Here is a 27639-nt window from a genome sequence, read left to right as displayed (position 1 = left end):
CTGAAGGCAGCCAGGTACTCGGGGTCCCCCATGGGGGGGTCGAGCCCTCCAGCCCAGGCCACGTTGACGTTGAAGCCCTCGCCGGGGCCAGCGCCCACCTGGGAGGGAGCAAGGACAGGGTGAGGCTCTAGGGGAGCCAGGTGGGGGTCCCAGCCCTCTGTCCTGTGCCATGGGACGGTGTTTGGGGCTCCCAGGCCCCTGTTCTGTACCATGCTCAGCATTCTGGGGGTCCTGTCCCCCCTGCCCGGTGCCACAGCGGGGTCAGGACCCCGGGATTTTCCTGCCTTCCCATCCATCTCCATCCCCGTGCTGGGCGGCCCAGGCAGGGTCAGGGGTGGGAAAGGAGCCCCCAAGGCCCTGTCCCCGCTCAGCCCCTGTGTCCAGCTGTGTCCAGCTGTGTCCTGCTGTCCCCTCTGTCCCCTCCCACCTCATCAGCAGCCCCGCTGCCCGGGAAGAAGTTGCCGTCGTCGTGGCGGTGCAGGGAGATGTAGAGAACCTCGGGGTCCCTGTAGAAAATCTGCTGGGTCCCGTTGCCGTGGTGAACGTCCTGCAGGGACACCCAGAGAGGATTTTAGCAGCTGCTGGGCGGCCCCAGAACCTCACAGAGCCCAAAGCAGGCGGGGCTGGGTCCCCCAGGTCAGGATCTGCTCCTGCTCCCCAGTCCTGAGCGCACTGAGGGGTTCCAGCCACAATCCCACAAGAGCTGGAGCAGGAACTGGCCCTGGGGACATCCTGGGGACGGGGGGGACTCACCCAGTCCACAATGAGGATCTTGCTGAGCTTCCCCTTCTGCTGCAGCTGCCTGGCAGCGATGGCCACCGAGTTAAAGAAGCAGAATCCCCTGGGAAGAGGGGTGGGAGTCACCTCGGGCCCTTCCCGAGCTCCCCCTGGGCAGGGGTGGCTCCCAGGGGGGTTTTGGGGTGGTTTTGAGCCCTGGAGCTGCTTTTGGGGCTCCCCGGGTGCCTCAGGGAGGGAGGGGCCTTACATGGCCGTGGATGGATCCGCGTGGTGTCCGGGCGGCCGCACCACAGCAAAGCCGTTCTGGGGACAGAGCAGGGGCCAGGTCAGAGCTGCCACCCCAGGGGGACACCCAGCCCCTGTCCCCCGTGCCACACAGCCCTGGGACCCCTGGATGTGGGGGGACCTCACTCAGGGACTCCTGGCCATGGGGCGACACAGCCCTGGGACCCCAAACCATGGGGTGACACCACTCAGGGACTCCTGGCCATGGGGTGACACAGCCCAGCTGTGGGGTGACACAGCCCTGGGACCCCCAAACCATGGGGTGACACCACTCAGGGACTCCTGGCCATGGGGTGACACAGCCCTGGGACCCCCAGCCATGGGGGACAGAGTCCTGGGACCCCAAACCATGGGGTGACACCACTCAGGGACCCTCAGCCATGGGGGACACAGCCCAGCTGTGGGGTGACACAGCCCTGGGACCCCAAACCATGGGGTGACACAGCCCTGGGACCCCAAACCATGGGGTGACACAGCCCTGGGACCCCCAGCCATGGGGGACACAGCCCTGCTGTGGGGTGACACAGCCCTGGGACCCCAAACCATGGGGTGACACAGCCCTGGGACCCCCAGCCATGGGGGACACAGCCCTGCTGTGGGGTGACACAGCCCTGGGACCCCAAACCATGGGGTGACACAGCCCTGGGACCCCCAAACCATGGGGTGACACAGCCCTGGGACCCCAAACCATGGGGTGACACCACTCAGGGACCCCCAGCCATGGGGTGACACAGCCCTGGGACCCAAACCATGGGGTGACACAGCCCTGGGACCCCCCAGGCCCCCCCTACCTTCAGCTCCCTGGTGGCCACCTTGAAGGCCAGCTCGGTGACACTGCCCGCGGCCCAGCGTGCGGCGTTGGACGAGTGCAGCTCGTTCCAGATGGTGTCACTGTCCACCTGCAGAGGGGACACGGGTCACAGGGGGACACAGCACATGGGGACAGCAGCCTCACCCAGCAGGGGTTGGTGTCCTGTGCCAGCCGAGGGTGACATTGGCCACCCCACTCTCTCCTCCCTGCCCAGCGCCCTCCTTTACCTGGTTTATCTCATTTTAGTGTTTAACCAAACATCAGCACCGCGTCAGAGCCGGACAAAGTCAAAAATCTCTTCTGCTGGGGGCCAGGTGAGAGCTCCCCGTGCCCAGGGGGGCACCCAGGAACAGAGCAGGGAAAGAGGCAGAGCAGGGAAAGCAGAGCTGGTGCCCAGCACAGCGGGCAGGGAGAGGAGCAGAACCAGAAGAGGCAGCAGGAAGGCACCGAGGGAGCCCCTTCCTGAAAGAGAGAGACAGGACAGGGACAGGGACAGGAGGAGAGGAGAAGGCAGTGAATGCAGAGAAACCAGGAGGGAAAGCTGGGAATGGAGAGGCCTCAGAAGGGATGAGCTGCTGTCCCTGTGTCACTGCTGCCCTCCCTCATGGGGACCCCCCTCCTGCCAGCCCCGCAGGGGCTCTGGATCCAGGATCCCCTTGCAGAGTGGGATCCTCAGACACCCCCAAGGACCCCGGGCTGCTCTGATCCAACAGCTCCATCAAACACCCCCACCCAGGCAGCCCAGGGGCTTTGGGAGCTGCCCTGAGATCCTGAGGGGCCAAAAAGGAACAGCCCTACCCAAAGGGCAGAGCAGGGATTCAGCAGGGACCCCAAAACCCAGAGCAGGGATTCAGCAGTGACCCCACACCCCAAAACCCAGATCAGGGATGGAGCAGTGACCCCAAAACCCGGCTCAGGGATGGAACACTCACCCCCACTCCTCCACAGGGCAGCATCACAAACGTCCTCTGGGACAGGATCCCTGTGGAGAGAGGGGCCAGCGGGGCCTCAGGGCTGGGCAGACAGGAGCAGGGTGGGGCCAGGCTGTGCCCAGCACCCAGGGGAGCTGCTGGGAGCCATCCCCAGGGCCAGGGACAGGTGCCAGGGGGGGCACCCACCTGCCCAGGGTGGCACCCACCTGCCCGGGGGTGGCACCCACCTGCCCAGGGTGGCACCCACCTGCCCAGGGTGGCACCCACCTGCCAGCTTGCCGTTGTCCAGTTTGAGGCGGTTGAGGGGGTTGGTGCCGTAGAGCAGCACGTGGCGCTCGCTGTGCACGCACTGCAGCTCCTCCAGGGTGGCCTTGCGGCCCCGCAGGCACTGGGGGACATGGCTGTCACCGGGGGGACACGCAGGGGATCCCCCAACCCTGTCCTGCTGTCCCCCTGCAGCTGTGGCAGGACCCCCAGGGCTGGAGCTTGAGCACCCCCAAACTGCAGGGAGCCAGAGGCAGCCCAGAGCTGGGTTTTGTTAGGGTGGGCCTGGTAAAACTCATTGGTCTGGGGGGATCAGCTCTTCCCTGTGCCCAGCATCCAGCAGAGCCCAAATCCCAGAGGGAGATGGGCAGAGCAGGGAACGAGCCAAGGGCATGGTGACAAACGGGGGGAGGAGGGATGGGATGGGATTGGGAGGGGTGGGGTGGGATCAGGAGGGACTGAATGGGATCAGGAGGGACTGAATGGGATCAGGAGGGATGGAGGAGAGCCCAGCCCTCCCAGCTCACCTCACAGCGGCTGCGCAGGCCCCGCTCCTGCAGCCGGGACCAGATGCTCTGGATCCTGCCCGCGTGCTCGGGGTGGTTGCTGTTGTCCCCACAGGAGCACTGGTGCTTCAGCATCACCGAGTCATAAACCAGCCCTGCCAGGCACCGCCAGAGCTGCTCCCTCAGCTCCTCTGCAGGGGCTTCGAGACCCCAAATACTGACCAAAATCCCTCTCAAACCATGGGAGATCCTGCCCCCAAACCATGGGAGATTCTGCCCCCAAACCATGGGAGATTCTGCCCCCGACCATGGGAGATTCTGCCCCCGACCATGGGAGATTCTGCCCCCGACCATGGGATATCCTGCCCCCAAACCATGGGAGATCCTGCCCCAAAACACGGGAGATTCTGCCCCAAACCATGGGAGATTCTGCCCCAAACCCCAGGAATGCAGCCAGGGCCCAGGTGGGCAAACCCTGCCTGGAAAAGCCCCCCAAGATAAGGAGAAGGGGCCCCCCCTGGCTCTCTCCTGGCACTCCCAGGTCCAGGACTGACCGGGATCGATGTGGAGCCACCCCAGGACACCCCCAGGTCCCCTCCTGTCCCTGCCCAGCGGTGACAGCCCCGCAGGTGTGACTGTACCTGTGGTGAAGTGCGGCTTGGGCGGCTGCTCCTGCACGGGCAGGGCCAGCGCCTTGGTGTCCTGGGCAGGGAGGGACCCGGTGGCCGTGGCCGGGGACGACTGGGCCCGGGACAGGGGCCGGTGGCCGGGGGGGAGCACGGGGGGGTCGGCCAAGGGCTGGCGCTTGAGGAGCTGCTGCTGCACCCGCTGGAAGGAGTCCCACAGGAGGGCCTGGGGACAAGGACAGCGTCAGGGGACAGGGGCCGGTGTCCCCAGCACGGGGGACAGGGGACAGAGCCCTGCTTGGTGTGCCCTGAGTGGATCCAGCGGCTGCTCCGGGCTCGGAGCTGGGACAGGACAGGACAGGACAGGACAAGCAGGACAGGGCAAAATGGGACAGGATGGGACGGGACAAAGCACGACAGGCAGGACAGGACAAGCAGGACAAAGCAGGACAGGATAAGCAGGACAAAGCAGGACAGGATAAGCAGGACAGGCAGGACAAGCAGGAAAGCCTCTCCCGGCATCTGCTGCTCCCTGCCGGATCAGCCTGGCAGTGACAGCAGCGATGGGACAGAGCCGGCAATTTGGGGACAAAACCCGGCAATTCGGGGACAAAACCCAGCAAGGTGAGCACAAAGTTTCGGCAATTTGGGGACAAAGCCCGGCAATTCGGGGACTATGCCCAAAACCTGAGCACAAAATTCCAGCAATTCAGGGACAAAGCCCGGCAATTCGGGGATGATGCCTGGCAAGGGGAGTACAAAGTTCCAGCAATTCGGGGACAAAGCCCGGCGATCAGGGGACAAAGCCCGGCGATCTGGGGACAAAGCCCGGCAATTCGGGGATGCCCGGCAAGGTGAGCACAAAGTTCCAGCAATCTGGGGACAAAACCCGGCAATTCGGGGACAAAACCCGGCAAGGTGAGAGCACAAAGTTTCGGCAATCTGGGGACAAAACCCGGCAATTCGGGGACCACACCCAGCTGTGCTGCCGCCAGCGGTGGCCGCAGCTCTGCCCCTGTCCCAGTGAGGACTGTGCAAGCAGGCACAGTCCGGTCCCGGTCCCCAGCGCTCCCCTCCCTGCCGTACCTGCTGCAGGACCAGCTCCTCCTGGGGCTGCCCCATCTTCTGCGTCCTCTCGGGCTCCTTCCCGCTGCTGCCGGGCCGGGGCGGCTCCACCCGGGCCCTGCCGGGGTCCGCAGCCTCGGCCGCGGCCTCCGGGAGGGTCCCCTCGGCCTCCATGTCCTCCGAGGACGGGATCTGCCGCAGCCGGGGCTTCTCGCTGGACTTGGCCATGCGCTGCAGCCGGGGGACAGCGACCAGCGCCGTGAGAAACACATGGCTAGGAAATTCCTCAAGTCTAACAAACGCTCACAGAGGACATATTTGTATATAATCATATATATATATATGTGTGTGTGTATGTATATATATGTATGTGTGTATATATAAACTTATATATATTTTTATGTATGATAAAAAATACTGATTTAGAAATGTTATAGAATAAGACAGGTGTTGTTGAGAGAAAAACAAAACTGAAAACAAGTTTTAAAAGATAGCTATATTATATATTAATAATATATATAAACTATATCTTATATATTGTATGTAATATGTAATATATAATGCGTGATATGCAATATATAACATATATTATATAATATATTACCTATAATATATAATATGTAATATATAATATATACTATATAATATATTACCTATAATATATACTATATACTATACACCATATAATATATAATATATATTATGTGTTATATATTATATATATAAAATAAAATTGAACTTTTAAGGCAGAAGCTAATCCTTCTTCTTTACCTCCTTCTTCCCAGGTTTAAGCAGTATTTTGCAATTAGATAAGAAGACAGATCAATGAATTTTTCCCCCCACATTTCCGTTCTTTCTGCCCGGCGGGTCTCACCTTGCCCAGGTGCGTTTGCTGCTTGAGCCTCTCGAGGAAGTGGGCGTGGTGCTGCTGGAAGAGCAGGTGCTGCTGCACGGCCCTGGGGCTGGGCGGGAGCGGCTCCGAGCGGGTCCTGCCCAGCGGTTTGTGCTGGCCGGGCAGTGCCAGGCGCTCCGCGGGCACCAGGGACGGGGCGAAGGAGAAGGGGACAGCCCCCAGGCCTGGCACTGCAGGGACAGCAGGGACACGGCAGGCGGGCACAGTGAGGGGTTGCAGTAAGGTTAGAAAATGTAAAGGTGTCAAATATATTTTTTAAAAATTAAATACATTTTAAAAAATTAAAATAATAAAATAATATGTAATAAATTAATATAAATAACAATAATATATTTATTTATATGAAAATATATACAATATATATTTTTATATATATAAAAATATATTTTATATATATTATAGCAAAAGATTAATAATATAAAGGTATCATATTGTTTTATTTATATTATACTGTATTTTATATTATACTATATTTATATTATAATATAATGATATACAAATAATAATATAAAATAATAATTAATAAAATATTATAAAATATAAAAATTATCAAGAAAGGCCTCTCAAAATCAGGTCTTCTCTGGCTGACTTTAGAAGTCATTTCTTCAAGCCAGCATTTTGCAGTTCCCACATGAAAGTAATCCTGTTGTGAGCAGTTTGTTAACCAAACCAATCTATTCCCAGCCTGGGTGCCACTGTCACTGTCCTATGGCTGTCACTGTCCTGTCCCTGTCCCCACGTCCCCGGGCAGACACTGACCTGCCACCAGCGGCGCGTGGGTGACCGAGGGCTCGAGGATGATGACGGGCTGCAGCCGGGGGGACAGGGTGCTGCCGGCCTCGTGCTGCTCCAGGCTGGCCGGGATGAAGACGGGCGGGTGCGAGCCCGGGAGCACCGGCCCATTGAGCACCGGGACACGGTGAGCCAGGCTGGGCAGCGCCCGGCGCTCGGTGTCACCCTGTGGGGACAGGGACAGGATGGGACAGGGACAGCAATGGGAGCACCGGGACACGGTGAGCCAGGCTGGGCAGCGCCCGGCGCTCGGTGTCACCCTGAGGGGACAGGGACAGGGACAGTGATGGGACAGGGATGGGACAGGGACAGCAATGGGAGCACCGGGACGCGGTGAGCCAGGCTGGACAGCGCCCGGCGCTCCGTGTCACCCTGTGGGGACAGGGACAGGGACAGTGATGGGACAGGGACAGCAATGGGAGCACCGGGACACGGTGAGCCAGGCTGGGCAGTGCCCAGCGCTCGGTGTCACCCTGTGGGGACAGGGACGGGACAGGGATGGGGCAGAGATGGGGCAGGGACAGGAACAGGGATGGGGAAAAGGACAGGGATGGAGACAGGGGACAGGGACAAGGACAGCGACAGACACAGGGACACGGCACCGGGAGGGCACAGGATTGTCCCCACCGTGCCCGTGGGCAGCACCAGGAGCCCCAAACCCCAAGGGAAGGGAGGCAGTGCTGGGGTCGGAGCTGGGCACCTACCCTGGCGCCGGTGGTGGCCGGCAGCCCCAGGGTGATGGCCGGCAGGGAGGCCGCGCTCTGCAGGGCAAACTGGGCCAGGGAGCTCTCCTGCATCAGCAGCCGCTGGGCCAGCGGTGTCTGCAGCAAACAGGAGCCATCAGAGCCCTGCTCCCAGCCAGGGACCAGCGACAGGGACATGGGGACAGCCTGGGGACACCCACGGGACAGGACAGCAGAGGGGAGATGCACCCTAAAGGAGGGTGGGTGTGGGAGAGGTGCTGGGCTGGGGAGAGCATCCTGGAGCAGGGAATGCCAGGGCATCCCAGGGCATCCCAGGGCATCCCAGGGCATCCCAGGACACCCCAGCATGCAGGGAGAGGCAGCTCCGGGCAGGGGGTTCAGGGCTGGGGTGGTGCCCTCCCCCTGAGCCCAGAGGGGCCCCCAAAGCCCCCGGGCTGACCTCGTGGGCCCCGCCTGGGGCAGCGGGCAGCGCGGCGTGCTCGGCGGGCAGGCTGTCGTTGGGAGAGCTGCAGCCCGACACGGGGGTGCTGCTGCTGCTGGGGGACGAGTCTGGGGGGGGGAAAGGACATGGGGTGAGGGCACAGCCCCCCTCAGCCCCTCCAACCACTGCTCCCCACCCTTCTGGGGCTGAATCCCCCTTGGAAGGCAGCACTCCATGGTGGGAACCCTCCACACCAGACCTGGGGCAATTCCAGCCCTGCAGGTCCAGCCTGGGCTCCAAAAGCAGCAGGAGGAGCAGCTGCAGCACCTCCAGGCTCCCCAGTCCCACAGCAGCACCTCCAGGCTCCCAAATCCCACAGCAGCACCTCCAGGCTCCCAAATCCCACAGCAGCACCTCCAGGCTCCCCAGTCCCACACCAGCACCTCCAGGCTCCCAAATCCCACACCAGCACCTCCAGGCTCCCAAATCCCACAGCAGCACCTCCCATTCCACACCAGCACCTCCAGGCTCCCCAATCCCAAACCATCCCAGCCCAGCCCCTGGGGAGGACACACCAAAGCCTGGTGTCACTGTCCCCAAGCAGGGGTGACACAGGAGCTGGAGCTGTCCCCTGGGGAGGACACACCAAAGCCTGGTGTCACTGTCCCCAAGCAGGGGTGACACAGGAGCTGTCCCAGCCCAGCCCAGCCCCGGGGTCCCCCCGAGCCCGTCCAGGCCTCACCGATGGCGTCGGGCGGGCGCCTCTTCAGCGAGGGGGGGGCGCTCTCCTTGCGGGTCAGGGGGTTCTTGCGCCGCTCCAGGCACTTCCTGGGCTTGCACCGAACCTTCAGGTTGGGCTCGGACGCTGCGGGGACAGGGGTCAGGGCTGGCCACACCTGGGTGGGCTCTGTGGGGCCAGTGCCAGCTCCAGCCGGGGACACCGGGACAACCCCGGGGGTCTTTAGGGACACGGGGACATCCCCAAGGCCATGAGGAACACGGGGACATTCCCAAGGCCTTTGAGGGACATGGGGACATTCCCAAGGCCATGAGGGACACGGGGACATCCCCAAGGCCATACCTGTTTTCCGCAGTGGGAAGTGCTCGGGGGTGTCGAGAGACGTGCTGGGCACGGGGGACAGGAACGTGCTGAGCATGGCAGGGGAGGGACCCTCGGGCTCCAGGGGCTCCAGAGACCTGCGGGGAGAAGCCAGAGCCCCTTCCCAGCTGCCCCTGGGCAGGTCTGGGGCAGGGGCAGGTCCTTTTGGGGGCAGCTGCTTTACCTGTAGGGCAGGGTTGCAGTGGGGGGGTTGCTGGTCCTCTCCAGAGCCGCCTGCTGCTTCTTCAGGATGACCTCGGCCAACTTCTGCTTCACCACCGTGCTGGCCACGGCACCTGCGCAGTGACCACAGTGACCACGGTGACCCCACGGGGCTCAGAGCTGCTCTGAAGGGTCCCCGTGGGCAGGACCCCGACCCCAGGGCTCGGGACCCCCGAGGGGCACAGCTGGCTCTGCTCCCATCACAGCTGGCTCTGCTCCCGCCCCGTCCCCGTCTGTCTGTCCCAGCAGGAATGCTCTGTGCTAACAGCAGGGACACTCTGCGGATCTGTGCCGGCATTCAGCACCTCCGAGCGCCAGTTAATTAACTGATAAATCATTAATTAGGTGCGATGTGGAGCCCTGCGCGTCCCAAAATCGGGAGCGAGCCCCCGGCGGCTCCTCCAGCGCCGGCACCAGAGGGCGCCGGGAGACCGCGGCTGGCAGGGGCTGAGACCCAGATTGGGGTCTGAAAACCCAGACTGGGGGGCTGCAAACCCAGACTGGGGTCTGAAAAACCCAGACTGGGGGGCTGTAAACCCAATCTGAGAGTCTGAAAACCCAGTCTGTGGGTCTGAAAGCTCAATCTGGGGGGCTGCAAACCCGGTCTGGGGGTCCCACTGGGCTCTGTCACCTGAATGGGGTCTGTAAGCCAGCCCAGGGGTCCCAGAGGGGTTGCAGCCCTGCTCTGTGGATGCTCTCCCACCCCTTTCCCCCTTAGCAGAGCTTGGTCTGGCTAAGGGCAGAACCCCCCGAGCCCCCTGCCCTGAGCCCCCCTTACTCCTCTTGCTCTTGTCCTTGTTGAGGATCTGGCGCAGCTCCTGCTCCTGCTGGCCCGGCTCAGCCTCACGGTGCGGGGACTCCATGGCCACCTGTGGGACAGGGACATGGGCACAGGACCCCATAACCCCCCTCAGAGCCCTGTGACCCCCTCCATGGCCACCTGTGGGACAGGGACATGGGCACAGGACCCCATAACCCCCCCTTCAGCCCTGCCTGAGTCCTGTGACCCTTCCCTGGCCCCAGGCAGGGGGACACGGGGACAGAGCAGTCTGGGACAGTCCCTTGTGTCACTCTGGCTCACTGGAACGTGTGAAGTTGTTCCATCACAACAAACCTGACACGTTTTGGTCTCCAGGGACGCTTTGCTCTCCCTGGGGACATTGTAAAAGTCAAAACCTGTCTGCTCCCACTCGCTGCCTCCTCTCAGGGTGTTTGGGCACGTCTGCCGTGTTGCAACGCGGCAAAAAATAAAAATCTTTGTGGAGCACAGAAGGGGAAAAAAATAATCTATGATAGGAGGGAAATCTCAGCTGATCCATGGAACTGACTCCTGGCCTGAGCCTGGAGCAGCCCTGGGGACAGGCAGGGGGGGATTTCAGTCCTGAAGATGGTCACAAGTCCCTGGATGTGGTCACAACTCCTCAGATGTGGTCACAGCTCCCTGGGCATGGTCAGAACTCCTTGGATGTGGTCACAGCTCCCTGGGCATGGTCACAACTCCCTGGACGTGTCCTCCTGCCTGCCTCCCTCTGAAGCCTCCCGGAGGAGCCATCCCTGCCAAATCCCGCTGGATTCTCGTGCCAGTGAAACCTGGCAGTGAATTCCTGCTCGGGGCAGGGGCTGCGGGTGGCACCGGAGCTTGGTGGCACCTCCCAGAAAAGCCAAGTGCTGCTGACCTGGGGAGGGGCAGCCCCGGCCCACAGGGATCCCCTGCAGCCACCCTGGAGCTCCAGCCCTGGAATTCGGCCTGGAATTGAGACACAAGCCCTCCACCTGCCTCCACCAAGCAGCCTCCTTGCGTCACAGAGGTCCCTGTGCTGGCTGGAAACCCCTCCAGATGTTCCAGCTCAGGGAAAAGCAGGAATTCGCCTGGGAATGTTATTTTGGCATTGGGATTTCCAGCCTTTTCCTCTGAATCCCTGCCCAGAGAAGGGGAACTCAAAAGCCAGCCCTGACTCTGGTACTGCTGTGCACTCTGGGGGCAAAATTCCCCCTCCAAGATCCCAATCCTACCCCAAACCCAGCCAGGAGCGGGGTGTGTGCTCCCCCTGCCCCATCCCATACCCTGACGTGCTGGTGGGCGAGCTGCTCCACTTGCTGCTGGTGCAGGCTGGCCAGGAAGAGCTGGTGCTGCAGCTGCTGCTGCTTCAGGGCCAGCAGCGCCGTGTCCTGGGGCTTGAGCAGGCGCTGCCCGATGCGCAGGTCCATGGGGACGGCCTGGGGCACCCGCGGGGAGGGGCACGGGCTCACGGCAGCTGCGGGGACACACAAAGGGACACGGGTCAGGCACGGGGCTGCCCTGCCAGCCAGGGGGACCGGCCACGGAGCATCCTCTGCCTGCAGAGCCTCCCTCCCCGGGCAGCTGGGGAAGGAGGTTCCTGCAAGGGTCACTCCTCTGGGGAGGATCCAGGGTGCTGCAGGTGCCTCCCCCTGGCATCGTGCTGGAGGAGAAGGGCTCTGGAGTGAAGGTGTTCCCTGCACAGCCTCCCTGAGGGGTGAAACCAAAGCAGTGCCCCATGGGGGCACCGACACAGTGCCAGTTACACACCTGAAATCGTCTGTTATATCCCAAAACAGTGCCAGTTACACACCTGAAATCGTCTGTTACACCCCCAAACAGTGCCAGTTACACACCTGAAATCATCTGTTATATCCCAAAACAGTGCCAGTTACACACCTGAAATCATCTGTTACACCCCCAAACAGTGCCAGTTACACCCCAAAACAGTGCCAGTTACACACGTGAAATCCTCTGTTACATCCCCAAAACAGTGCCGGTTACACCCCCAAACAGTGCCAGTTACACACCTGAAATTGTTCATTACACACCCAAAACAGTGCCAGTTACACACCTGAAATCATCTGTTACACCCCCAAACAGTGTCAGTTACACCCCAAAACAGTGCCAGTTACACACCTGAAATCGTCTGTTATATCCCAAAACAGTGCCAGTTACACACCTGAAATTGTCCCTTACACCCCAAAACAGTGCCAGTTACACCCCAAAACAGTGCCAGTTACACACCTGAAATCGTCTGTTACACCCCCAAACAGTGCCAGTTACACCCCAAAACAGTGCCAGTTACACACCTGAAATTGTCCCTTACACCCCAAAACAGTGCCAGTTACACACCTGAAAAGGGGTGGGAAGAGATTTTGGGGAATAAAAGGGTAGGAAGGGGTTTGGGGCGTGCAGAAAGGGGTGGGACGGGCTTGGGGCAGCCCAGGTGAAGGAGGGGCTGCTCCAGACACCCCCAGGAGGGAGCAGAGCCCAGGGGAAGCTCCGGGAATCTCTCTCTGCATCATTTGCTTCAGTCCCTACAAAAACAAACGGCGAGGCGGCGGAAGCGGAGCAGGGAGGGATGGGGGCTGCTGGGGGAGAGAGAGAGGCCGGGCAGCAGCCAGAAAAACAAAACAACTGCTCAGCACTCGCCTGGAGCCAGGAAAAAGCTGTGGAGCATCCCCAGGGCCAAGAGGCTCTGCAGAAGAGGCTGCGTGGACCCTGCTCCTACCACGGCCCCCAGCTCTGCCCACCCCACGCTGGGGATGCCTGAGTGGAATTTCAGAGAGGCTGGGATGAGAAAAGGCACCCTGGGAATGGATTTTCAGAGAGGCTGGGATGAGAAAAGGCACCCTGGGAGCAGAGCCTGGCCTGGCAGTGCCCTGGGGTGACCCTGGTGTCCCAGCCCTGATGCTCCTGGCCAGGATGAGGCCACCAAACTCAGGGCAGTTTTCCAGAGCTTGGAAACACAAAACGTCCCGTGCTGGGTGCCAGGGCAGCGTGAGAGGGACCCAGGCTGGTGGCACTGGGAGGGAAAGCCGGGCTCTGGGCAGGAGCCGCTGTCCCCATGTGGGTGTCAGAGCCCTGCACTGGCACCTCCTCAGGGATGCTCCAGAGCCCTCAGCTCCGGACCCCCCTGGCAAAGCCCCTCCTGCCCCAGGAGCTGTTTGTGACCTCCCTGTGCAGCTTGAACTCATTTGGGGTTTGCTGCCGGGCCCTGGGCCAGGAGTTACAGTAAACAACCCCCTCCCGCATGATCCAGGGGCCGGCGGCCAAGCCCGCGGCTCTTCCCCTTCCCCCTGCCCCAAAAAAGCCAAAAGCGAAGTCCCACCGAGGCTCCTGGGGGTTTGTCCCTGTCCCCAACCCAGCCTGGACCCTCAGAGGCCACCAGCACCAGGACACGTGGCTGGGACTGGGATGCGCAGCTTGGGACTGGGATCACAGTTTGGGACCAGGATCACAGTTTGGGATGGGGATACACAATTTGGGAGTGGGATGCCCAGTTTGGACCAGGATCACAGTTTGGGATGGGGATGCACAGTTTGGGACAGGGATCACAGTTTGGGACCAGGATCACAGTTTGGGATGGGGATGCATGGTTTGGGACAGGGATCACAGTTTGGGACCAGGATGCCCAGTTTGGGACCGGGATGCCCAGTTTGGGACCGGAATGCCCAGTTTGGGACCGGGATGCCCAGTTTGGGACCGGAATGCCCAGTTTGGGACCGGGATGCCCAGTTTGGGACCGGGATGCCCAGTTTGGGACCACAAAGCCGCAGGGCCAGGAGCCCATCACACAAACCAGCCCTGGGCCAGCAGCTGCGGCTCCAGCCCGTGGATCCTCCATGGGAAGGGGAGGCTGTGACACGGAGTCTCCCTGCAGCGCCTGGCCATGAATGAGGGCTCTGTGCTCCAGCCCCGTTACCAGCACTCCTTACCAGCATTTTCCAGGCTGCCAGCACAGCACGGAGCAGGGAACGCGGCCGAGGGGCCACGGGACAGCCAGGGAGGGAGGGGAGCCCCACTTTGCCCTGCAGCACCTCCCTGAGGAGCTCTGGGACAGGGGGACTTTGGTGGCAGCGCGTTCCCCAGGCTGGCGGTGGCAGCGCAGGGCTGCTGTCGCTCGGGACACCACCACGCTGCTCCCAGCCAGCCATCCCGGAAAAGAAAAAAAAATCCGGCACAGAAATCTTTGCTATGGCATTTCCTGATTGTTTTTAAAGAGGCAAATCAGCCGTCAACAGAGCTGGGCTTACATAAGGGGGAAATAAAGCAAAGAGGCAAACAAAGCAGGGCAGGGAGGTTATTGAGGAGCAAAGCAGTGGCATCCCAGCTCTGCTGTTCTGTGCATCCCTGCCTGCATCCCTATTTATCCCTGTCTGTCCCTGCCCTCATCCCTGTTTATCCCTTCATGTATCCCTATTTATCCCTGTTTATCCCCACCTGTATCCCTGTTTATTCCCGCCTGCATCCCAGTCTATCCCTGCCCTCATGCCCACCTGATCCCTGTTTATCCCCACCTGTATCCCTGTTTATCCCCACCTGTATCTCTATTTATCCCTGCTCTCACCCCTGCCTGCCCACAGCTTGCTCTGAGGTGGAGCAGCAGTTAAATCCAGGCTGGGTTTGTTGTTTTTTTTTTTTTTTTTTAATAAACCATCTTCTTTTATAAAAGCCTTTCCCATCTTATGCTGATCTGCTGTGAAAGGTTCAGAGTTCAGGCGGGTTGAAGAATGCGGGTGATTAAAAACATTCCTCTCTAATAAAAGGGAAAAGGTCTTCTCCAGAGCCCTGCACGAGGAGAAGGAATGAGCTGGAGGGAGGGAGCTCAAATTAAAAACACTTAAATAAGAAACCACACCAAAAGGACCGTGTTGAAAGAACACGAAGATCACAAAGGGAGAACTCAAGAAAAAGGAAATCCTGGAGCTGGGGTGCCTCTTTTATCCCTGCTGGGCCCTGGGGCGCTGGCTTTGATTAGGGACCAAACCCTGCTCCCCAGAACAACGAGAGAAAATCACCAAACCCACCCAGCCCCACTTCTGGGGGGACACTGGGGACCCCCCACAGGTGCCCACACCTCCCTTTGTCCCCCTACCTCCATCCTGTGTGTCCCTGAAGGGTTTCCTTGCAGGATCCCACAAAATCCCAGTGCTTGGGGCATTTTCCTCCTTCCTCTCCTTAGCACAGAGATCCGGGGGTGGGAGCTCCAGGGGTGGGAGCTCCAGGGGTGGGAGCTCCAGGGGTGGGAGCTCCAGGGGTGGGAGATCTGAGGGTGGGAGCTCCAGGGGTGGGAACCCCAGGGAAAGAGCTCCAGGGATGGCAGCTCCAAGGGTGGCAGCTCCAAGGGTGGCAGCTCCAAGGGTGGGAGTTCCAGGGATGGGAGTTCCAGGGATGGGAGTTCCGAGGGTGGGAGTTCTAAGGGTGGGAGCTCCAGGGATGGGAGATCTGAGGGTGGCAGCTCCAGGGATGGCAGCTCCAGGGATGGCAGCCCCAGGGATGGCAGCCCCAGGGATGGCAGCTCCAAGGGTGGCAGCTCCAAGGGTGGCAGCTCCAAGGAAAGCAGCTCCAGGGAAAGCCCTGCACCCCCTCAGCTGTCCCCGCATGGAGAGAGCTCCGGCCACGTCCCGCAGGAGCCATAAGGGAGCAGATGATGCTCAGGGCAGATGTAATGTTTGGAGCAGCCGGGTGCCAAGTTGTGATAACTCTTTCTGGAGCTCATGGAGTGGGAGTTTCAGGGGCTTTACGCCTCAGCCAGATGTGGGTGGATCCCTCCCCTCCCCACCAGACAGCAAATTCCTGCTCCACAACGAGACGAGGCTGATGCTGCTCCAAGAAAAGCCCCCTGAGAGTTTTTCCACCAGGGTAAACCCAAATTTTTCTGCTCTGATTCTTGTAAACTTCCTTCCGCAGAAAGTTTCCAGAAAAAAAAATTAAAAAAATAAATAAAAAAATTGAGACAGACGATGATTAAAGTTTGGCAAAGTCACCAGAGCAGCACAAAACCTTTCCCACAACCAAAGGCACGAACCAGGATTCAGCCACACACCCAACCATGCCGTGCACCTGTGAGCAGAGTGGTTATTTAGGCATTCCAAGCACAAAAATGGGAATTTTCCCTGCTGGAGCCTAGAAACGAGCTGCACATCAGGCCTGGGAGGCAGATCAGGGCGAGATGCTTCCTCTGATTGCTCTCCCTGGTTATTTGCAGCTCGTGACCTTTGAGTCAGACATTTAATAGCCCTCTCTGGAACTTTCTCCCCACAAATGTGCACATTTCCTTTTGAAACTCATGGCCCCAAGACCCAAAAAACTCAGGGCTGGTCCAGAGTCCAGGGACAGGGAGGAAACACCTTTGGGCCTGGGTGTGCTGCTGGTTTCAACACTCCCTGCTCCAGCCCAGATCCCGGTTCTGCTGTTCCCATCCCATCCCATCCCCGCTGCTCCCGCAGCACCCAGGGCAGGATTCCTGGGCCAGGCACAGGGAGCTCCTCAGGGCTAAATCAGACCCTCCTGGAGGTGAGCCAGGACTGTGTTCCAAGGCAGGTTTTCCACATGCTCTCAAGTCCATCAGCCCTGGAAGGGTTTTGCCTCCAGGGCGAGGGTGGTGAGAGGATCCCAAGGTAGTTCCACATCCAGAGTTACCCCAAACCTGACATGGACACGAGCTTCACCTCAGGCACTGCCCAAACAACTTCTCTCCTGTTCCTTCCTGCTCCCAGAGGAGCTGGAGGGATTTGCAGGAGCTCCCTGGGTACAGGGATGAGCTTTGAAAGCCTTCAGAGCACCCAACCCTAAATGTGCTGAGGCAAAATCCCCCAGCAAAAGCTTTTGGGCCTAAATTTGAGATCTTAGGGATCTCCAGGTACTAAACCACAGGAAATTCTGGGCACAGGCAGGATGGAGCTGCCTCACGGGTCCCACAAAATGTGGTTTGAGCGTGGGCAGCCCCAGGGAACAGGGGGGATCAAAGGGCTCACTCATCTCCTGCAGCCGCAGCCGGGCCAGGGCAGAGCAGGGCCGGCGAGTGGCTCCATCCCCACCGCAGCCCTGGCACAGCTGGAAACCTCTGGCAGTCATTTCCTGCCCCCTCCCACCCCCACGGGTCACCCAGCCCATCCCAGAGAGCGGAGGAGGGAGAGGAGGGAGAGGTGTCCCCAGGAAACCTCGCAGCCACCGCGGCTTCCTGAGGAGCACCGGGAATGCCGCGGCCACGGGGCTCTGCTGAAGGGGGCCAAGGCAGCCTCGAATCACAGAAACTCACCAGATCTGGGGAAAATCCTCCTTTCCCAGAAGAGAAACCTGCCCCAGAGCACATCCTGCCCCGCTGGATCCCTCACCCAGCCCAGCTGGGATCTGCCGGCTCCTCCCGGCTCTGGGGAGCCCCAAACTCCTCTGGGGAGCCCCAAACATCGCCCTGGACCGGTGGGGAGGCAAATCTGCCCCTCCTGATGCTCCTGCGGGGCCTTTCCCTGCAGCAAACACCCCTTGGGGAGCTGCTGCTCCTCCACACCGCCCAGCTCCTCTCCTTGAGGGGTTCCTGGGTGAAAAAAGCTCCAGCATCTCCTGGCAGGGATGGACTGGGACACAGGCAGCACCTCTGGGCTGGCAAACCCCCGGCTCTGGCCAAGCTGGAACACCCAGGGCCCTCCATCAGCCTCATCTTCCTCCCCAGGCTCCCAGCAAGGGACACCAGCACTGCCCAGAGCTTGGCATCACCTCCTGCCCACTCTGGGAGAGGCTCTGGCCCCACTCCTGGTGGGATGAGCTCCTTTCTCCGGGCAGGATGAGCTCCCTGGTCCCTGCTCTCCTGGCAGGATGAGCTCCCTGCTCTCCTGGTCCCTGTTCTCTGGACAGGATGAGCTCCCTGCTTTCCTGGTCCCTGTTCTCTGGGCAAGATGAGCTCTGTGCTCTCCTGTTCCCTGCTCTCCCAGCAGGATGAGCTCTGTGCTCTCCTGTTCCCTGTTCTCTGGGCAGGATGAGCTCCCTGTTCTCTGGGCAGGATGAGCTCTGTGTTCTCCTGATCCCTGTTCTCCTGGCAGGATGAGCTCCCTGCTCTCCTGGTCCCTGCTTTCCCAGCAGGTCGATGATGCCCCGGGATGCAGCCCCGCGCTCCCGGGACCCGGGGAAGGTGACATCAGCCCGGGAGGATGCCAAGGGAAGCGGAGCAGAGATCAAAGGATTGCAGCAGCTCTCTCTCCGGGGTTACCCAAGCGCTCCCGACCGGTTTGCGAGGAGGGCTCGTCGGCTCCTCCCTCCCCGGGGCATCCACCGGGAGCTGCTCGGGCACCGGCTGGAGCCCGGGGCTGCCGGCACGGCACCGATTTATGCTTTAAATTGCTGCTGCAAGAGCCCGGCTTGAGTCACAACCCCCCGGGGAAGGCTCAGCGCGGCCCGGAGCGGCTTCGTGCTTGATCTGGAAACGCCGAGGCAAAAAAAAGCTGGAATCACTCAATACCCACACCCGGCAAGTGGCTACTCAAGGCGACCTGCCCGCTAATTAGAGGCGCAGGAAGGAAATCCCTTTGGCAAACGCTGGACAAAGTCCAGGGCTGGTTGGAGGGCAGAAAAGGAAATATAAGAAAAAATCCCGAGGCTCAGGAGAAGCAGACGGAGCTGGGAGAAGCACGGGCAGCCCCAGCTCCACGGGCACAAAGGGAAAGAGGCACAAACTCAACTCCCTGAGCCACCCCTGCACTGCTCAACCTCCAGCAGGCAGGGCCCAGCTGGGGCTCAGCCCAAACCTGCCCCGTGCTGACCCTCGGGCGTCTGAGGAGCCACCGAGGAGCTCCCCAGGGCAGACCTGGGGCCCAGCCTGAGTTATTTCTGTCACAGGGAGGAAGCCACAGCATTTTCAGTTTCCTGCACAAACACACTTGGGGTGCCCTTCCCCACGGGCCCGGCGGGCGCTGCCTCCCCTCCCTGGCTGCTGGGGAAGGAGCTGGGAAAGCTCAGGGTTGGCATCAGCGAGGCTGGGAAAGGTGCAGGTGTCAAATCCTCAGTGCAGAGGAGGATAAAACCCGCCTGGATCTGAGGAGCCACACCCTGGGGACAGCGGGGACAGGAGGGAGAGTGGGGACAGCAGGGACAGAGGGGACAGCAGGGACAGAGGGGACAGCAGGGACAGCCACCCTGAGACAAACCTGGCTTGGTGCTGGGGCTTGCAGGAAGCTGTGGGGAGATGCTGGGAATTCCATCCGGGATGGAGAAGCTACAGGAAAGAAGCAGGCAGGATTCGTGGTGGGAGGGAACGCCAGGAGCACCTGGAGTCCCGAAGAGAAGCCTTGGAGGAGGCCAGCAGGACTGAGGGTGCAGGTGGGTGTGTGAGCGCTCCACATGCATGGAGCAACGCTGCCCTGGGGCTTTAACCCAGCAAGAGGAGCTGCTGCTGCTGCTGAACTGTCCAGAGATGGGGGAAAAGGAAAAAGAACCAGCAGAGAAACTCGCGGTGAGCCCAGCAGAGGAGCAATGACTCGGACACCCAGGAATCAGTGCTCATGGCGGGGATTGAGCCCTCAGACCTCTCGGGATCAGAGCTGGCGTCAGCCCAGCAGAACCCCAAACACATCCAGGCCCTTAAAGCCCACCTGGCACCCAAAGAACCGGGCCCACCCCCAGCTCCAGCCCACGGACCCCGCCCCGGGCAGGAGATGCTCCAGGTGCCCCTCACACCAAACCCGCCTGCTCCAGCCCCCCAGCCGCCCGGCACACTCACCCGCGGATGGCATCGTGTCCCCGCAGCCCCGCGGGGTCCCCGTGGCCGCCGGGGCTGCGGGAAGAGCGGCCCCCGGCCCCGGGAGCTCCCGGATCCCCGGTGCGGGCGGTCCCGGGCGCGGCCGCCGCCGCTCCCTTGCAGTTCTCACGGGCAGATCGAGCCCTGGCAAAGCCCTCGCTGGCAGCCGGCCTCATCAGGCTCATTAAGTGCAATTAAGGCGCAGCGGGCATCCCTCCCCTCCCCTCCCCGCCCCGCCCCTCTGGGGGATATTTTGCTTTTAGACAAAATAAACAGGGAGGTTTTGCGTGGGCTCGGGCAGGTGCCAGCAGCGGGCAGCAGCAGCAGGTGGAAGTGCTGAGGTGAAGCAGGGTCCAGCCCCAATTCCAGCCCTCCTTCTGCTCCCAGGGGTGCCCATTCCAGCCCCCCTGGCCCGGAGGGGAGCACCAGACCCTCTCCCCTTTGCAAACAGGAACATCCATGGGATAAACTCTGAGGAAGCTGCTCCCCTGCTCTTGCTGGGATTTTAAAACCACAGGGAAAAGCTTCCACGCCAACCTGAAGTGGGATTTCATTGCAGCAGCTCCTCCAGCATCACTTGGAAGCTGGTTACAGAACTGCTGCCCCTCCACAGCCCCAAACCTGGGAGAAGGGAGAGCAAAAGTGCCCAATCCCCTCCTCCTTCCACGCCATCCCTCCTCCCCTGGGGACCCCAGAAGGGCCAGGACACACCCAGAACACACACTGGGGAGCTTTAAACCACACAGAACATCACCCCAAGCCCCAGAACATCACCCCAAGCCCCGAGGGCCCCTGCGAGGCCGCAGCCCATCCAAGATTTTCCCTCGATGCCGCCAGGATGTTGCTCCATCGCCCTGGCAGCGCTGGACACCTCCTGTCAGCAGCGAAATCCGCGAGCTCCTGGTGTTCCTGGCAGGTCACAGGGGCTGGTCCTGACCCTGGGCTTTGTCACAAAGCTCTGGGGTGGGGTGGGGAGGGAGTCCCGGGGACTCCCGGGGTAAAACAGCCCCGCTCCGTCCCCATCCACTCTGGGACAAGGGAAAAAGCCAAAAGGGATCCCTAAAGCTTTCTGCTCCCCCATGGAAAAATCAGCTGGAGCTGTCCCAGGGCAGACTGGATGCCAGCACATGTGAGAGCTGGGTTTGGACTCCTGGGGCTGTCCCAGGGTGATCCAGGCCGGGCAGAGATGGGCATTTCCCAGTCTGGCTCCTGCAGGAAGCACCAAGAGCCCCAGGAAAGGCTCTGCCCCCCAGACAAACCCCAGGGATCTGTCACAGCCACCTCTGAGGCAGGGCCATGCCCCGATAGAGAGCTTTGCTTCAGATATTTGGGGCTCACTGCTGCTAAAGGGACTTAGCCAGAACAAATTAGGATCATTTCCCGTCTTAATTAATTCTACTTTCACTTCCTGGCACGCTGGAGCTCGGCCTCCTCTGCCGCAGCAAGGAGCCTCAACTCTGCCCCACCACAGCAGCGGGAGCTGTGCAAAAACCCAGGGGGGGCTTTGCAGCATTCCTTTGTCACCATCTGAGCCCTGCCCACACTTAACACATCCCCAAAAGCCAGAACCCCCTTTCGTGGCCGTATTTCTCCACCGCGGAGCAAGATGAGACCTTCCCCTCCCTCCTCAGGCAGAGGAGCTTCGAGGAGCAGGATTGTGCCTCTTGCACAACAAATCCCCTGCTCTCCCTGCCCGCCCCACATCCCTTTGAGGCACAGAGGAAGCAGGCTGGAGACATCCTTCCTGCACGGGGACAATGTGATGGAAATAGCCCGGGAGCAGCGGGAGCGGCCGCGGGAGCCGCGCAGGGCCCGGCTTCTTCCGCCCATTGTCCGGCCAGGAGCGGCCCAGCAGCTGCAGCCCCCCACGGCAGAGCCAGAGCCCCCAAAGGGGCGGCCCCAAACCCAAACTGCCCCATCCACCTTCACCCAGGACCCCGCGCAAGGCGGGGATTTCGGATTTCGGTGCGAAATCCGCCGCGGTCGCTGCTGGCCTCAGCCGCTTCACGGCAGCACAGAGCCCACCCCAAAGGCCTGGCAGGTTCTCCACTGCAGGGAGAAACCCAGGACACCCAGACGGCAGAAGATGCTTTCTCCAGCCCCAGCCCTGAGGGTGAACTGCAGCCCCCGGGGAGCGGGTGCCGCCCTAAATCCCTGTTTTCCCCTCCAGATGGGAGGTGCGCGAGTTCAGCTGCTCCGGCTCACGTCAGCAGCTGGAAAAGCCTGCGAGGACCCACGCAAGCCCGGCCTGCCGAGGACGCTGCTGACGGCAGCTGAGCAGGGCAGGGTGGCAGGAGCAGAACGGCTCCAAGCCACCAATCAGCCCCCAAATTTGGGGTTGCCACTCAAGTCGGTGCCGGTTTTGGTATTCACCTCCCATTTCTGAGAGCTCGGGGAGAGCAAGTTATCACTTGCAGCCCTTCTACATGATCAAGGTGGTGACAGAAGCTGTTTTTCTTTTAAAACACTCCAAAACCAGACATATTTTCAAGGTCTGAGGTGGTTTTAGAGCTGGGGTTTCAGGAGCAGCGATACCTGGATGAGCAGCACAGAGCTGTGGCCAGAGCCACGCTTCCAGAGGGAGGGAAATGAGAGGACGGATGATGCCACTTGTCCCTGCTCCTGCCACCGCCCCCAGAGTCCCCCGGAGCAGGGGGACCATCCCAGCACAGCCTGGCCCCTCTTTACCGGCCCAGAAGTGGGGCCAGGCCTTCTCTGGGCTGCTGGGCCAGGGCTGCTCTGCTCCCCGAACATTCCCAAGTGCATTTCTGCCCTGCTGACGGGTTAAAAATAGAAACCATCAGTATTATTGTCCTGCAAGCAAATATAGAAAGATCACATCCTCCCTGCTGGAAAACGACACAGCAGGGACCTCTTCAAACCCAGGCACAGGGGACAGCTCTATTTTGGGACTGGGGAACTTGGGAAGTTTGAACAGAATCCCGAAATTCGCGATGTTGACTCACTGCAGCGCTAAACATCCATGGAAAACTCGCCTTCCCCCTCCTGTCCCGGCTTCCCCGGGGTTTTGTTCGGGATTTCAGGCTCGAGGAGGGTGCTCGGGCTTGCACGGCACTCCCAGCGCTGCCCCAGCGCTGCCCTCGCAGATGGGAACGGCCCCGATCCAGTTTGGGAGTGGTCCTGTCACCACCGTCCCCGTCAGCGCTTCCCAGCTCCCAGGGAGGCGCTGCAGCAGGAAAACCCCATCCCTGCTCTGCTTCCCAAAGCTCCCAGCGGCTGGCACGTCCCCGTTCCAAAGGCAGCTCACAGAAAGGGAAGAGCCAACCCTGACCCCGGAGCAGGAGACGCCCTGAGCCCTCCCCGACCCCTCCCCTGCTCCCTTCCCCCTTTTCTACTCCTGACCCCTTCCCTGTTCCCATCCCTTTCCCTGCTCCCTTTTCCCTGCTCCCTTTCCCTATTCCCATCCCCATTCCCTGCTCCCATCCCTTTCCCTGCTGGCTCCAGAGGGAGGGGGCCCTCAGCCTGAACCTCGTTTTTTTGGACAAGGAAGATTTCTACGCAATCCCGGCCTTTCCTTTCCGTGAGTGTTTGTGCTCAGCGCTGGGGCCGCTCCCACCCAGCTGGGACCCGGCTCCAGATCCAGCCTTGTTCCTCAGCAAATCCCCGGGGAGAGGAGAGGAATGCGGCAGGGTCACATCCAGCTGCTGCAAGGGAGGGGAAATGCACGGCCAGGGGTGTCTGGGGACGGGGGGGTGCAGCTAAAAGACCCCAGATCCCAAACCAAGCTGGCTCCAAACCCCAGCACTGACCCCAAAACTGCCCCGCAGCACCCCAGGGATGGCTCCCTCCCAGAGCAACCCTGCAGGAGCAGCCCCGGCAGGCCTGGGAGGAGCTGGGCTGCAGAGGCCACCCCACCACCCCAAACATCCCCACCGAGCCCCCCCCAGGATGTGGGGCAGGGAGCACACAGAGCAGAGCTCACTGCACCCCCTCCCCTCCTCCCCACAACAAAACACACACCCAGAAACAGAAGTGGTCAGGAAAAACCCAGCAGGGACTCCACAGCAATTGCAGGCAGCTCCATTCCCAGGAGGAGCCTGCTCTGCCCCGGTCCCCCCTCCAGCAGAGCCCCTCGCTGATCCCAGCCAGGTGCCCTGGGCCAGCCCCGGGGGCCATTCCCTCATCTCATTCCCTGCACATCCCAGCTGGCATTTCAGCCCCCAGCCAGTGCCAGATTTCTCTCTGCTGAGCCAATGCACTTGGAAATACATGACGACTTCAGCAGATTAATTGGAAACACAGCCTGGGTGTTGCAATCCCAGGAATGACTCCAATTTCAGGAACAAATGTTTTCATAGAATCACAGAATCACAGAATATTCTGAGTGGGAAGGGACCCACAAGGATCATCCAGTCCAAGCCCTGGCCCTGCACAGACAGCCCAAAAATCCCACCCTGTGCATCCCTGGGAGCATTTTCCAAATGCCCCCTGAGAATTTGGCAGAACTTCACCAGCTTGCTGAACATTTCCAGCTAAACTGGGACAGACTCCACTCACACCTGGGACTATTCCTTCAGCGTGGCGTGCTCCAATTAAAAACCTTCTCAAGAAGATTTAAGGCACACCACGGAAGCGGAGGCAAGAAGAACAATTTCAGTTTGCTCTGTAAATCTCCTCCTAAAACCTCGCTGGTTTTGAGCACCCCAGGGCTCCTCTCAGCCCCTCTGCAAAACCAAACCCAAACTCTTCCCCCAAGATCCTGAAAAGCCCCCAGGGCTGGGAGATGGAGGAGGGGTGGAGGAAGGTTCCCTGGATGGAAACCAATCCTGTGCTTCCATACTTTCCACCCCTCCACAGAAAAACCTTTCCCCTTCAGCATCAGTCAACCTTGCTGTTTGCTGCCAACCTCTGCAGCCATTCCAACCCTTCAGAGGCTGAACCTGATGATTTTGGAGGTCTCTTCCCACCTTAACAATTCCACGATTCTCCCCTTGCTGCCGAGAACTGGAAAGGCCTTTCGTGGTGGGCAGCCGTGCAGCCAAGCTCAGGGTGATAAGGGAAGGAGAAAAGCTGGTCTATCCACCCTCAGAGCCTGGCAGGGAGCTCTGCTTTGCCATCCCACTGCCAGGGCTCCTGCAACCCTACAGAAAAAATCCTGTGTGGGATGTGGAAGGGGCTGCTGGAGGGAAAATGGGGAGCCCAAGCTCGGCCCTAAGGGTTGGAATGGCAGCAAACAGGGATGAGCAGAGAAAGGGCTGAGTGATGCCGAAACCCCTGCAAGGGGAGAGGTTTTGCTGTGGACGGGTGGAAAATATGGAAGCACAGGAATGGTTTCCATCCAGGGAACCCTCCTCCACCCCTCCTCCATCATCATCCCTCCCCCAGCCCCGGTGGGTTTTTGGGATTTCGGGTGGTGACACCAAGGAGGGGGCTCTGGAGGGGCTGTGGCTGCTCCTGCAGACCCTGTGGCTGCTGCAGACGTGGGGCAGTGCCTGGGTGAATTCCTGCCTCGGAGGGGTCTGGAGCGAGGGGCCACGATTGCAGCGAGATAAAACACATTTGAATCTTCCCAGAGCAATCAGCTCCCACAGCCTGGCTCCCGGAGCTGCACCTCCTCTCTCTCCAGCTGTTTGGCTGCTCCTCTCAGCCCAGCCCTGCCAGAGCTGGAGCCCGAGCCAGCAGCAGCACAGGCTGCACAAACCCTCCCCGGAGCCCCCCCTGCCCCATCCAGGCTCAAATCCACCGACCCAGCCCCAAACTCAATTCCCTGCTCAGCCTTTGCCTCACGGAGCTCTTTTTGTCCTGCACGAAAGCCCCAGTTCCCAGCCAGACCTGTGGGGTGGGATTCCTCCTCCCTGCCATGAAATCAACCTAAGTCAGTACCCCTGCTGTTAATTTGGGTAATCTGACAAAATAAAAACCACCAGGTTTTGTGGTGAGACGGCACTTTGGGAGCTTTGCTCATCCCACAGATCTTGCTTTGGGGTGTCCCCATGACTGGGAGATCCATGGGATGCAGAAAGATCCCAGCATGGGGATGGGAACCTCTGCCCTGAGCTGGGCTGCGGGGTCAGGCTGGCTGGACAGTGGGAGAGCTCCAGCCAAGCCTCATCCCTCATTCCCAGGGTCAGGAATGTGCAAGAGCTGCTGCGAGGGGATGACCACAGAAGCCACGTGGACAGAGGGAATGTGGCGGGGCCCTGCAAGGATCTGCTCCAGCTCCCCCTGCAAGCCAGGAGACCCAGGAGGAGCAGGGAGGACGCAGGGATTCGTGCAGATCCAGCACACGCCCCAGCTCCAACCAGGCTGAGCCCACAAATCCTTCTGCAAGTTTCTGTGTCCCACCTCCAGATGTGCCAGCACCCCGTCCTACACCCTGCGCCCCTCCCAGGCACGCCCTGCGCCCTCTGGGCTCTCCTGGCACTGTGTCCCAGACACGTCTGTGAGGGGCTGGGCTGGTTGGGCTGTGCTGGAGCTGATGTCCCCCCATGTCAGCACCCACCTCCCCCAGCCCAGCCCCATCCCTGGTCCCCAGGGCTGGCCCAGCCCAGCCCCAGCTGGGACAGAGCCTCCACCCAGGCACGGTGCTGTGACTAAAGCGGGCAGGCACCCCGAGGATCCAGCTCTGACAGCAAGGTCCCACCAAGGCAAAAACAATCCAAACCCTCCCAGCTCCCTGCTCGCGTTCAGGGGTTCGTCATCGGCACTGATAGAGATCCACAGCTCGCAGCACAAACAGGGAGGCGGCCAAGGAACCCGCAGGAACGGCAACCGAGACTCGTGGAGCCCTGGCCAGAGCCAGAGGCAGCTGCAGATGCTGCTCCAGGGACTCCCTGAGCTGTGATTTGACACGAGCCCTGATCAGATGTGGCGTCACCGGGATGGTTCACGCAGGAGAGACGAGGCCAACGCACAAACCACAGCTCAGCCCCTGCCTGCAGCACCTCCTGCTCTTCTTCAGCCGCCACAGGAGCCGAGGCCTCGAGTGTGCTCTGCCCAACCAACCAGCCTGGGCTTCACCATCGCCTCTCCCTGCCAGGCAGGGCCTCCTTCCTGCAGCTTTTTCAGCCTTTCTCAAGTGGGGAGTGCAGCGCTGACACTGCATTAAGAACATCAAAGTCACCGGTCCTCACTCCCACCCAGTGTCCCATTTCCTCACTCCCACCCAGTGTCCCATTTCCTCACTCCCACCTGGTGCTTTCTGGCACCACCCAAAAGCACAGAGTCAGCAGAAGTTCAGTCCTGCAGGGATTTTGGAGGTGTCCCAGGTGCCCTGTGTCCCTGCAGATGCCCTGTGTCCCTACATAACCCCAGCCCTGAGGAACCAGCCTGGTTTAGGGGCTGACCCTGGATGCTGTAACCCCAGCCCTGAGGAACCAGCCTGGTTTAGGAGCTGACCCTCCATGCCTTAACCCTCCCTCTCCTCCCCCACGGCCCCGGGCCCTTTGCTCACACGGCTCCTGCAATTCCTGGCCCTCGGCTTCGAGGCTTCCGCCACCATCTGGGCTCCATTTAGGGGAGCTGATGTTTTTCACAGGGCTGTAATCTAAACTTTGGGATTGAGTTTACATCTCACATACCAGCGTCTCACCGCTGGGCCTGGCTCTGCACCGGGGGCTGGCGGCTGCCAGTCCTGTGCCAGCGGCTCCGGGCACCTGGGAACAGTGCAGGGATCCCAAACCAGGGATCCCAAACCAGGGATCCACCCACAAACCACCAGGGATCCAGCCAGGCACCGGCTCTGCCAGTGGGTGAGAGCTGTGAGAGCCCAAGGAGCTGGGAATGA

General features: G+C 60.4%; 1 protein-coding gene across 5 annotated transcripts in view; it reads right to left on the bottom strand.

The window, feature by feature from the left end:
* Positions 1–27639, bottom strand: part of HDAC7 (histone deacetylase 7) — a 58189-nt gene that overhangs the window by 2850 nt on the left and 27700 nt on the right. For 3 of the 5 annotated variants that reach the window (XM_077192705.1, XM_077192706.1, XM_054649285.2), the window contains exons 2-20: positions 11443–11633; positions 10157–10247; positions 9341–9452; positions 9139–9254; positions 8800–8922; positions 8076–8185; positions 7637–7753; positions 6900–7098; positions 6102–6310; positions 5249–5458; positions 4178–4388; positions 3558–3691; positions 3034–3154; positions 2767–2816; positions 1815–1922; positions 986–1041; positions 754–841; positions 428–547; positions 1–98 (exon numbers count right to left, since the gene is read on the bottom strand). In XM_077192705.1, the coding sequence (XP_077048820.1) occupies positions 1–98; positions 428–547; positions 754–841; positions 986–1041; positions 1815–1922; positions 2767–2816; positions 3034–3154; positions 3558–3691; positions 4178–4388; positions 5249–5458; positions 6102–6310; positions 6900–7098; positions 7637–7753; positions 8076–8185; positions 8800–8922; positions 9139–9254; positions 9341–9452; positions 10157–10247; positions 11443–11633 (2464 nt within the window). Of the gene's footprint in view, positions 99–427; positions 548–753; positions 842–985; positions 1042–1814; positions 1923–2061; positions 2297–2766; positions 2817–3033; positions 3155–3557; positions 3692–4177; positions 4389–5248; positions 5459–6101; positions 6311–6899; positions 7099–7636; positions 7754–8075; positions 8186–8799; positions 8923–9138; positions 9255–9340; positions 9453–10156; positions 10248–11442; positions 11634–19302; positions 19517–27639 lie in introns of those variants that run through there. The other 2 variants (XM_077192704.1, XR_013185911.1) reach the window with 2 other exon arrangements.

Source organism: Agelaius phoeniceus, chromosome 35 (genome assembly GCF_051311805.1).
Source record: "Agelaius phoeniceus isolate bAgePho1 chromosome 35, bAgePho1.hap1, whole genome shotgun sequence".
NCBI lineage: Eukaryota > Metazoa > Chordata > Aves > Passeriformes > Icteridae > Agelaius > Agelaius phoeniceus.
This window is presented reverse-complemented; position numbering and strand designations above follow the sequence as displayed.